General features: G+C 49.9%; 1 protein-coding gene and 1 pseudogene across 1 annotated transcript in view; both read right to left on the reverse strand.

Annotated features, from left to right (window-relative positions):
• crn (pre-mRNA splicing factor crn) overlaps positions 1-12,421 on the reverse strand; it is a 181,755-nt gene that overhangs the window by 115,810 nt on the left and 53,524 nt on the right. The window contains 1 exon segment of the mRNA XM_068378622.1: positions 10,685-10,772. Within this exon segment, the coding sequence (XP_068234723.1) occupies positions 10,685-10,772 (88 nt within the window).
• Positions 4,138-4,256, reverse strand: LOC137646204 (5S ribosomal RNA; annotated as a pseudogene).

The following is a 12,421-nucleotide window of genomic DNA, read 5'->3' on the forward strand; positions in this document are numbered from 1 at the left end:
CTACACGTCAGCTGATCTGATCACAGCCAAAAGTAAAACAAAAAGAAGTCAACAATACTCGATTTTTAAAACATACCCGAAATTTAAAAACAAAAGTACACGCTTTCTTAATGTGCAATTAACTATTTAAAGAGTAGCAATTTTCTAGAATAAAATGATGTTTCCCAAAAAATAGTGGTTTGCTGATGAAATCGGATGCCGTATTTTTAGCAATGATTGAAATGGATGTAAACTCGGCATAATTTTTTCGTTTCGTATTTAATTGACACTAAGAAAACTGATTTTAGTTTCTCCATCTATATGTAAGTATTGTATAACACGAAGAGAGAGAGAGAGAGAGAGAGAGAGAGAGAGAGAGAGAGAGAGAGAGAGAATGAATCAGCTGTTGTAATCGAATGCCGTGTTTTTGTTTCGTGAGAATTTCATCGCCACGACTAACAACAACATACTGTACTGAACTTTACAGTATTATACAGACTACTGTAATATGATAAAATCAAATATTTGTAATAACCTATTTTATATGAAATGGGGCTATTTTTTTGTTTAAAATTTACATTTACGTACATAAAACAACTCTCTCTCTCTCTCTCTCTCTCTCTCTCTCTCTCTCTCTCTCTCTCTCTCTCTCTCTCTCTCTCTCTCTCTCTCTCTCTCTCTCTCTCGTAAATTGTTTTCCTACTTTGCTACGTATGTATGATTTTATATAGATACGGTAAATAATATTTGTAATAGCATATTTTCTAAAAGCTTTTACTGTAATATCATTATTTATCTCTTTCATCATGCGCGTTAAATGCCTTCGTTTGTTTATTACAATCGAAGATGGAGCGTACTTTATGACGCTGCCGTTTCAGGCGGCGTCATAAAGAAAAACATTTCATTTGGAAGTCCTAAGAAAAATTAAGTAAAACATTGGTAATAACAAAATCAACATACTGTATAATCAATATAATTGATGCAAAAACTAACCTATACACAGATGTGTACACTAAATGCGTTTGTTTCTTCATTATGATCAGAGATAAACGTAAACAAAACATTGGTTGCCATTTATTATCGTGCTTTTTGGCGTGTTTAGGAAACGCATGATGTAAAATCGCCTTTAATATTTGTGCCTGTTTTAGTTTAGGGTACTGTAGTACATGCATTCAGTGTTCTGTACATTAAAGGGTAGTTTGTTAACAGTACTACGTAAAGGGAAGGTTTTAAAAGTCTGAATATGACAAATTTGAAGATAATTTGTATTTTTCCTAATCATACAAACCTTAGCTATTTACATTGGGTTTACCTTTTAGCGTAGCTGAAATGGCGAGCCATTAGAATATAACGAGGGTGTATTACCCCCCGCGCTAGTTAGCGGGGGGGGGGGGGGGGATGGGGGGGGGTAGGGGAGTGGTAGCTAGCTACCCTTCCCCCCCTCACACACAGATGAATGCTCACTTTCACTTAGAGGTAGGACTTGTCTTGGGGGACAGGGCTGGCGGGCAAATATGTGTAAATAGCTAAGGTTTGTATGGTTAGGAAAAATACAAATTATCTTCGAATTTGTCATTTGTTCCGTAACCGAAATACAAACCACGCTATTTACATTGGGTGACTTACCCCTTAGGTAGGGTGGAAAGTCCCCAGCCATACTGGCTTTGGCTTTACCCGGGGACTCAGAATCCGAGTGAGTCGCACTCGAGAAAAGGAGTCCCTGCACCTCACAAGTTCCTTGCTCCGCAAGGAACCGTGTGGCCTATATAAGCTTGTGTGTGAAGGAAGAAGTGTGACCCGTCCTAGGCAGTTGACCTGGAGTTCCAGAAGGAACTCTGGGTTAGGACGTTCCAAATACCACCTCGTCAGGGTATGGGGGACGCGACAGTATTGACTCAATACTCGGAACACAAGGAAGCATGGTTTACCTGCAGAGGTTCGAGGTCAGCTATGCAGAGACCAGGATGCTGCTTCCCCGTACAGGGGATGATGAAGAAAGAAATAAGGGCCAGACATACTTCTTTCGTTCATGCAGACTAAAACCTGATAACAATGCCCTCAACCTTCTGCTACCTGTCCAAAAAGGAGCCTGAGGTTAGACCAGCTGTTGTGTAGCCACCACAGAGCAATAGAAAACGTATCGAGACTCCTGTGGGTCACGCCCTGCAGGAAGCGGGCTGCGAAGGTCATTAGACGCTTCCAGACTCCAGCTTGTAGCACCTGCGTCACAGAGTAGTATTACTCGAAAGGCGAGGGACGTTGCGATGTATCCAACATCGTGCTGTAGGGCGACGTGACGGGGGAGGGTCTGGAGACAGGTCGAGATGAATGTCCTCGAGTCCGGGCTGAAGAGGTATACTGGTGACTCCCCCGTGTCCTCCTTGTGCTCCCAAATTGGCTGCAACTGAGGACAAACTGCAGCTGTTCCCAAAGCTAACCTCTCGATTCCTTTACTGGCAAGAAAGAGAAGGTCTTGGGACATCAGATACAGAATGGAGACTCGAAATCTTGAAGGAATTGGACCGAAGGGCCGGGACCCCCAGATTCTGAGTCTAGCCAACAACTCAGGAGCGAGCCTGAATGTTGCCTTCCCCTCTTCCTTAGAAAGGGCGGAGTCGTACGAGACCAAGAAGATTGCTTACACACTGGCCGTGGCCAGAGTGAGCAAGAGACCCAAGGCGGAATACAATCCGAGGCCTGTCGTAAAGGGTCTTGAGAAGATCTCTTTAGGGACTAAAAAGTCCGAGCCATGCTCCAAGTTGGAGGTCTTCCTCCGACTAGGGCAGGGACGATCGTAGCTTCGCATGAGCGAGGAAAGATCCAGCGGGCAGGAAAAAGTTATTCCTTTAAGCCTGAAGGTCAGGGAAAGGCTGAGCGACAGGCTTCATTGCCGAGAGCGGAAAGGAGTTTCCTCCCGCCGAAAGGCAATAAGACCGTTATAGCTGGAGAAGAGGCCTAAAGGGAAGAGGTATATCTCCCATGGCACCAACCACCGAAGACTCTTCACTTTGCCTGGAAGACCCCTGCGGATGACTATCGCAGATGACGCGACCTCCCCGTACCGCGACTGTAGCAGGTTGTCTCTTCTTGAGGAGGAGGCGTAGTGTCTCCAGGCATGAAGCCGAAGCGACGCCCCGGTTCAGGAGAGATGTTGCAGTGTGGTTGTTTGAGTAGTCTGCACCGTGGGAGAAGCTCTCCCGGGAGTTCCGTCAGGGGAAGCAGAGGGTCCAGAAACCGTTCTGCGCATAGTCCCAGTAGAGCTCTCCCATTGAAAGGGTGACAGACAACCTGGTCTTGTTGAGACCCATTGTCCACAGACAAAAAGGAGGGAAGACGCAGGCGTCGAAGTTGTCCCACCATCACCGGAATGCATCTTGCCAGAGTCTCGGGGTCTGAGACTGGGGGGAAGAACAGCGGAAGCTTGAGGTTCCAAGCTGTCGCAATCAGGTCCCCCAGACCAGGACTTGCTGGTTACTCAAGGTCAAAGACCCCCAGGTACACTCTCTCTACGAGGCTCTGCTCGGATAGTTGGAGAGAACATTCCTCTGCCTGCAATGAGAGAGCCGATGGTGGTATTGGGAGTATCTCAATCATCCCGGTATCTCTACTGCAAGATGTGAAGGTGTGAAAATGCGTCCCCTGCTGCTTAGAACACGCCAGAATCATGAAGTCGACGCGCACAGAGCGACTCGGCAGGAGCTGTAGGATCTGTAGAGGGGCCAGACTACGGCCCCTACGCCTGCCTGAATGATGGAGAGGTATCCTTCAGGTCTTGACCATAGGCCTGGACCGGAACATGCCCCCCCCCCCCTTTCCTTTGACGAGTCCGAGAACAGCATCAAGAATGTGGGGAAAGGACGAGAATATCCACTACCATCAAGAGGTTCCATAGGTCAACACCCATTGCAGGTCTAATAGTTCCGCTGGTTCCATAGGGGCCAGGAAGTCCGGTTAAACGTTGCCTGAAACCACCGGAACTTGGACCGCCCCACATGGAGCTTATCCTGAGGCGACCGTTCGGACTATAGACGGGTCAATGAGGAAAGGAGAACTAGGAAACGTTCCAAGGTAGGGCTGAAAGCTCTGCTTGACTGAGAACAGGTACTGCGACTCTCCTCAGTCTTGCCACAGTCAACTGAAAGGAAGGCTCGGAGGATGTGGCAACAGAATCTGGCGTCCCCAGGTGGTCACCCATCCAAGTACCGACCAGAACCGACGTTGGTTAACCTCGCTGGACGGACGAGAAGCGGGGTTTCCAACGTGGTAAGGCCGTTGACTCAATATCATGGCCAGATACTCCAGATGTTGAGGCAGAAGAAGAGAAGGCTCCAAGCAAAATACCATGAATCCACACTCATGGTAAGCATCCGGAAGCTTGTCCCGGCGCTGAAGAAGGTCGAACCCGAGCCTACCGGAGTTGACCAGCCCTCCAAAAAGCAAAGGAGGCGGAAGCCTGCACCTGAGCGGCCATGAGGAAAGCAGGGAGAGTTCTCTGGGGAAAAAAACCTGCTATGCCACGGCGGGATAGCCACGCTGCATCATAGGCAGGAATACTTGCAGTCTAGGCTGAATTCCACGAGCTCCCTGGAAGATGGATGGAATGGAAACTGATAGTACCCGTCCTGTCGCCTCGTTACCAGTCTGATCGATTCTGCTGTTCTACGCTGGCCGAAGTTTGTTCGACAAACTTGATCAGGGCTGAGAGGTCGACTACGGAACTCCCCTCTCAGATCCTTCCTTACAAGAAAGGATCGACTGAAGAGGCCGGGGGTGAAGCCGTCGATGATCCTATGGAGGACCTTCGCCTAAGGTATGGATCATTCTGCCCAACCGGGCAACTCTTACCGACGCTATGGCATAGAGGTTCAGAGACACTGAATTCGCTGACAGAGACGGCAGGCGCGATATCCTTGGCTGATCACAGAGATCGTGCGGGAATGGGCATCGGGAAGCTGTCATCCGGATGAGTAACCTTAAGCAACCTCCCAGCGAGAAACCTCCAATCCTAGAGTTCGTGAACTCTATCGCTCCTTTTAGGACTATGCCCCCCCCGGGGAGCCTCCCGTGCCATCTGTTCCTGACAGGAGGAAACTGCAATTGGACACCTTGTCTCAGTTGTCGTAGCCGATAACTTAGGCCGACGTGGTTGAAAGAAAAAGGCGCTGGAGCCTGCAGAGTCTGGGAGAAAGCGCCTTGGAGGAGTGAAAACGGAAGTCGATTTCCTCCGCACAGCCGCTGTTTAAGTCTCTGTCCTTGGGCACAAACAAACTCTTCTCAAGGATGGAAGGGTGTCTGAGGTTGTCGACCTCCACAGATGAGACACCCGAAGGAAGCCCTCAGTCAGCGCGTCCAGATGGTACAACATCGAGCTTGTCCGCAAGTTAGATACTTAACGACGAAAGGCCAAGGTGCCTGAGCCCGAGAGGAGGAAAGTACCCATGATCTTCCTGTAGCTTCCTTGAACCAAACCCCGGGCCGTAACCGAGGAGGGAAAGGACCTGGTAAGCCCCCAGAGGAAGGGGTAAGCAGTCACCCCTTGGCCGATGGAGAAATCTCGAACGGAAAGCCCCCCGCCAAAAATCCTTCCAGGGAATGACGGGGAAGGGCTAACCCAGGTTCTGGAAAGAGGAGTGTTGCTCAGACCTCCCTGAAGTTTCTTCCTATTCTTGCAAGTGCCATGCTCTGCGTTTACGGGGTGAGGCCATGTTCTGGAAATACGCTCCAGAAGAACTCGCCAGGCTGGCCATGCTACGAAAACCCCAATGGGAATCGTGGTCGCAATCGCCCTGGAGCTCGCGCGATGGTAATTCAAAGATTTGCGCGTGGGCGAACGTGGAAGCGCCTATGCGCGGTCACGCAGGAACGCAAACGAAGGAGCGCAGAAGGAGGGCGAGCGTGGTAGGAAGGGCAAGAGCTGGTGGTCGGCGAGCGATAACCCATAGACGAGCAATGGATACTGCAAGAATTAAGCCGACGTTCGTGCGAAGAAACACCGTCGGTTCGCGCGGCGGAACACCGTCGGTTCGCGCGGCGGAACACCGTCGGTTCGCGCGGCGGAACACCGTCGGTTCGCGCGGCGGAACACCGTCGGTTCGCGCGGCGGAACACCGTCGGTTCGCGCGGCGGAACACCGTCGGTTCGCGCGGCGGAACACCGTCGGTTCGCGCGGCGGAACACCGTCGGTTCGCGCGGCGGAACACCGTCGGTTCGCGCGGCGGAACACCGTCGGTTCGCGCGGCGGAACACCGTCGGTTCGCGCGGCGGAACACCGTCGGTTCGCGCGGCGGAACACCGTCGGTTCGCGCGGCGGAACACCGTCGGTTCGCGCGGCGGAACACCGTCGGTTCGCGCGGCGGAACACCGTCGGTTCGCGCGGCGGAACACCGTCGGTTCGCGCGGCGGAACACCGTCGGTTCGCGCGGCGGAACACCGTCGGTTCGCGCGGCGGAACACCGTTGGGCGAACGGTCGCGCGGTCGCGCGGTCGCGCGGGCGAGCGGTCGCGCGGGCGAGCGGTCGCGCGGGCGCGCGGGCGAGCGGTCGCGCGGGCGCGCGGGCGAGCGGGCGAGCGGGCGCGCGGGCGAGCGGGCGCGCGGGCGAGCGGGCGCGCGGGCGAGCGGGCGCGCGGGCGAGCGGGCGCGCGGGCGAGCGGGCGCGCGGGCGAGCGGGCGCGCGGGCGCGCGGGCGAGCGGGCGCGCGGGCGAGCGGGCGCGCGGGCGAGCGGGCGCGCGGGCGAGCGGGCGCGCGGGCGAGCGGGCGCGCGGGCGAGCGGGCGCGCGGGCGAGCGGGCGCGCGGGCGAGCGGGCGCGCGGGCGAGCGGGCGCGCGGGCGAGCGGGCGCGCGGGCGAGCGGGCGCGCGGGCGAGCGGGCGCGCGGGCGAGCGGGCGCGCGGGCGAGCGGGCGCGCGGGCGAGCGGGCGCGCGGGCGAGCGGTCGCGCGGGCGAACGGTCGCGCGGGCGAACGGTCGCGCGGGCGAACGGTCGCGCGGGCGAACGGTCGCGCGGGCGAACGGTCGCGCGGGCGAACGGTCGCGCGGGCGAACAGTCGCGCGGGCGCGCAGGCGAACGGTCGCGCGGGCGCGCAGGCGAACGGTCGCGCGGGCGCGCAGGCGAACGGTCGCGCGGGCGCGCAGGCGAACGGTCGCGCGGGCGCGCAGGCGAACGGTCGCGCGGGCGCGCAGGCGAACGGTCGCGCGGGCGCGCAGGCGAACGGTCGCGCGGGCGCGCAGGCGAACGGTCGCGCGGGCGCGCAGGCGAACGGTCGCGCGGGCGCGCAGGCGAGCGGTCGCGAGGGTGGGCAGGTGAATGAGCACGAGTCCGAGGCGGAAAACGCAAGCGTTAGCGCGTTGGAGAACGTTGGCGCGCCGTCTGTAACACACGCGGGCGATCCGGAGATCGCCGAGAGACAGGTGATCGCTGACGTGTAGAACGCTGTTGGATAGGCGATACTGAAATCGCCTGTGCGCGCTGGCGAGCAGGTGAACGCTGGCGAGCTGGTGATCGCTGACGAGCAGAAGGCAACGCGTGGAAGCCTGCGCATAGAAGAAGAGTCCTTGACCCAGACCTGAACCGAAGTTCTAGATCACGAGGGCGCACAGGGCGCGTAACAGGAACCAACAGGAACAGCAGGGATGATCATCATGAGAGCGCTGACGAACGGGAGAGCGCTGACGAACAGGAGAGCGCTGGCGAACAGGAGAGCGCTGGCGAACAGGAGAGCGCTGGCGATCAGGAAGCGCTGATGAGCAGGAGAGTGCCTGTGCGCTAACACTGAGAAGGAGAGAACACAGCAGAAGGGCGCGCAGATGAACCCTGACACGCAAGGGAAGAACCCCCGTGGGAGGCAACCCTTTGCCCCGAAGGGAACGTTGTCCGTCGGGAGACAGATGTCCGTCGGGAGACAGATGTCCATCGGAAGACCGTTGCCTGTCCGCCGGGAGACTGATGTCTGTTGGAAGACCGTTGTCCGTCGGGAAGACTGTTGCCCGTCGGAAGACGAGATCAGACTGCTGTCCATCTGCACCAAGCCGGAAGATCAAGAAGAAGGAGTTGTAGGCTGCAAACGGAGATTCAAAAAGGCGCCTCTTAGCACCCTTATAGGGAGATGAGAGGCCCTTACGTCGAGGCGGACGGTGGGCCTTACGGCGAAGGAGGCCAACAGCAACAGCAGCAGAAGAATCCTCCGAAGAGGAGTCTCTATGAGTGTACTCTCTCGCGAACGAAAGAGAAACACTTCGTAGAAGAGACTGGTCAGCCAGTGACCTAAAAGGAGCAATCCTCCGAAGAGGGGCTTCTGCAGTTGCCCAGCCCCTTGAGCGAAACTGCAGGTGTGACCGCTCAGCACCAAGAGCAAAGTCGCACGAAAAAAATGCAAGAGAAGAACCCCCCAAAAGGGGAAAAAAACTCAAGCCTGGACAGGAAAAACTTCCCTCGGAAGGAAAGTTACCCGCCCAAGGAGGCAAGCCTCCTGAGAGTTCAAATAATGAACTGGAGAGCTGTCCGTCGTCACGGGAGTACTTCCAGTAGAAGGAGACACGCCCCTGACGAAAATACAAGGGGGGAGGCAGCAACAGCCGAATCCCCAGGCCTCAACAAGACAGCTCACACCGTTGCCATATTACAGAAACGAACTAGATCGGTAACTGTAAATAAAACAAAAATCATTAGTACACATTCATTCCCCCGGGAAGGCTCCGAAGAGGAAACCCGAGGGAAAGGAAACAAGAATTACACAACAGGCACGTGCCCTCACAACCACTTACACTCACGGAAGGAGAGCTGTAACCAAAACTGAATTATAACAATTATAATTATGAAACTATGTAATTATGTAGTAACACATAGTAAAAGGGTGAACGACCTCAAGAGAGAGAGAGAGAGAAAGACCGAAGTCAAACTCGATCGCCACCCATAAAATTACGCCGTGGTGGCCTAACTGCCGAGGACTCCACGTAGATATCGTACACTACACACACAACTCTGAAAAGGAAACTTACTGATTTCTATACTCAAATATATATACAAACACGAAAACATGTTTACATATATATTGAGTAAAAGAAAAGTAAGTGATTAAGTAAAGACAAAACAAACAATGGCTGCCAAGAGAGGACCAAGACAGAGACGTCTGTCACAGTCCGAGCCAAAAGTTAAAGTAAGCATTCATCTGTGTGTGGGGGGGGGAGGGGTAGCTAGCTACCACTCCCCTACCCCCCCCGCTAACTAGCGCGGGGGTAATACACCCTCGTTAAATTCTAATGGCTCGCCATTTCAGCTGCGCTAAAAGGTAAACCCAATGTAAATAACGTGGTTTGTATTTCGGTTACGGAACAAATACATGTTAAATAAATACGTAAATATGGTGTCACTACTTCGCGGATTTTCACCTATCGCGGTCGGGTCTGGAACCTATCTACCGCGATAAACGAGGGATCACTGTACCCTATTTAAATAGCGTGGATTGTATTTCGGTTACGGAACAACTGAATATTAAATCCATTATCATTGTGTACACCTGAGTATAACACCAGTTTAATCATAATCCAGTTTATTTCAAATATATCTGTATTTTTACCACAGTAAATGGATATACAATTGGAAACCGAGCTACCAACCGGTAGTAAATAACAATACTAAAATGTGAATATTAAATTCATTATCATTGTGTACACCTGAGTATAACACCAGTTTAATCAAAATCTGGTTTATTTCAAATATAGCTGTATTTTTACCACTGTAAATGGATATACAATTGGAAACCAAGCTAACAACCGGCAGTACAGGTAGTGAAAATAATTGGGAAACAGTGCCGCCAAACAAGCGGCCAGTAGCAAAAATAAAGCCGGTTAACTGATGTCTCCGGATTATAGATGGCCGGATTAGTGATGGTCAACCAGTAAATTCATTCAAAAAATGCAAGATATCTAATGCTATGGATGGTACTGAGGATGATGTCTTGTACAATAGCAAAGACGAAGACGACGTCGACGCACCGGATTTGGACTGGAATCCATACAACGACGGAATTTGCGACGAATCACCTACAGTAATATGCTTGAGAAACTTTTTAATACAGAAAGTGATGAAAATGAAAAGTGAGAGGGTTTTTACCTCCAAAATAATAATAAATGTTTTATTAATAACTTATTATGGTATCCTATATGTCAATTTGGAATCACCAACTAAACCATAAAAATATAAAGCTAATATGAATGCTCCAAGAAGTTGTTTTCTTTATGTGTGCCACTCAGCAGATCAGAATACTTACAATTTACGAATGCATTTTGCTGTGGAATTATCAGCTGGGTGGTTTTATTACATTATTAGTGTAGCATTATAGAGTGAATTGTTTCAAATACAAATATTTATATTGATAGTTACCACAACAAGGCAGTTTTCAGTGTAGGTTAGGCTATGGTATTTAGTTACTGGTACCAATACATCACAGGATTAAAGGTTCAATTTTTGTTACTGTTAGATAAGACGACCCCCATTTTGGGGACCATTTCTTTGGTTTAAAGGATCGTCTTATATGCCGAAATTAACGTTAACTTGTCTGTTATCACAATTTTAGTTTGTTATTTGTACAAAGAGGAAAAAATACAGGATAATATCTACATGTATACAGTACTGTATATCAAAACTAGTATTGTAATAAAAATAACTGGCTAACACTTATCATGTATTTTAAGACAGATGTCACCTTACCTGCCGACTACGCATTTCCATTTCTGCATATTTCAACCATAATGTTATATTTCTGTGATCAACATCTAAGGCTCTCTCATATACAGACCTGCAAGAAATAAAAAAATGTAAGATATCTAAAACCATATTACAATATGAGTGCCCACATTGCTATTCTAGGCCGATACAAGTGGAACCAACCAATCAATAAATACTGTATGGACTATTTACAGGAGAATAGGAAAACAAGTGTAGGAAGTACCAAGGTAGCCTACTTAAAGGATGATATGAGAGGGGTAGACCTAGGGAGATATGGATGAGTTCGGTGAAGAGGGATGTAGGAGAGGAATGTTGTGGTGATATAAGGCAATTGGCATATGATAGATACAGTAGTACAACATTAAATCCCTCTACAGTTACTTTTCATTTCCCTTTGCCTACACATACACGCAGAATAGTTTGCCCTACTTGTTACATTCTCCTCTTTTCTCATACAGCTGACAACATTAAGCAAACTGAACAATTCTTCTCCATTCAAGTGGTTAACTATTGTAATTGTTTGGAGGCTACTTTCCTTCCACTTGGTATAAGTAGGGACTTTTAGGTTATGGTTAGCCACACTTCTAAGAGATAGACACTCCTAAATCAAACCAATGTTCTCTAGTCTTCGGTAGTCCCATAGCCACTGTACCATGTTCTTCCACTATCTTGGGTTACAGTTCTCTTGCTTGAGGGTATACTTAGGCACACTATTTTAATGTTTTCTCTTCTTGTTTTTTTAAAGTGTGTTGGGCAGGTTTAATAGAAAGCACATGGATGCCTGGTGGTCTACCAAGTGGTTGGCTTTTCCCTATTGTTCCTTTATCCTCCTCTATGATATTAATTATCAAAACTATTGTTAATGTCCTTCCTTCAATTGAGGTGGCTATACTAGAGGGTAGTAAGCCTTGCAAGGTGTACTGGCTCTACCATGTAGATCCATTTTTTCTAGCATTTTGTCTTTAGTCAAAGTTACACTTTTACTTTCTCTCTAAATAGCCATGTACATATCATCATTGTTATCTGAACAGGAGGTCCTTGAGTTACAAATGAGATCTCTTCTTACAATGCGTCATAAGTCGATTTTCACTGTAAGTCATTTATATACATATCATAAACTATACATGCATACATATATACAGAGTGTACATAAAAACATATTGCATACATATAATACATAATATACTTAAAAAAAGAGAAACAATCCCTTACCATTCATAAATTACTATACCCTTTACTGTACAAACAAATACCTATTCCCTATGGTACAGTGGTAATGTGTTCGCCTAGCATTAACATGGCAGCAGATCGATCCCCGTCCGGGAGCGTGAGTTTAACCTGTTTACTGGGGAGGCCACTGTTGTGGTTGGACACCACAGTAGGGAGTTGGGCTTGCCCGGCTGACATTCTGGTGATAATCTATTCTGATGAAACTGGAACTGAAACTAGACACCTTTACCTTTATACAGTAGTGTACCTACACTTATACGGTACTAGTAGACAATAGGTAACACATATAACAATTCCTTACCTTTATTCTTATTGCTGGCCTTCACCCTACCATCAGAAGTCTCCAAACATGATGCAGAGCAAAAAAAATGAAAACCTTTAAAAAAAAAAAGGGGCAGCACCAAAATCCTGAATGCGTATCTTAAACAAAGATGGTAAACTAATACCAAAGGGACACATAACACATGACTCCGCAACCAGAAAATGGCG

The sequence above is a fragment of the Palaemon carinicauda genome, chromosome 8 (assembly GCF_036898095.1).
Source record: "Palaemon carinicauda isolate YSFRI2023 chromosome 8, ASM3689809v2, whole genome shotgun sequence".
Taxonomy (NCBI): domain Eukaryota; kingdom Metazoa; phylum Arthropoda; class Malacostraca; order Decapoda; family Palaemonidae; genus Palaemon; species Palaemon carinicauda.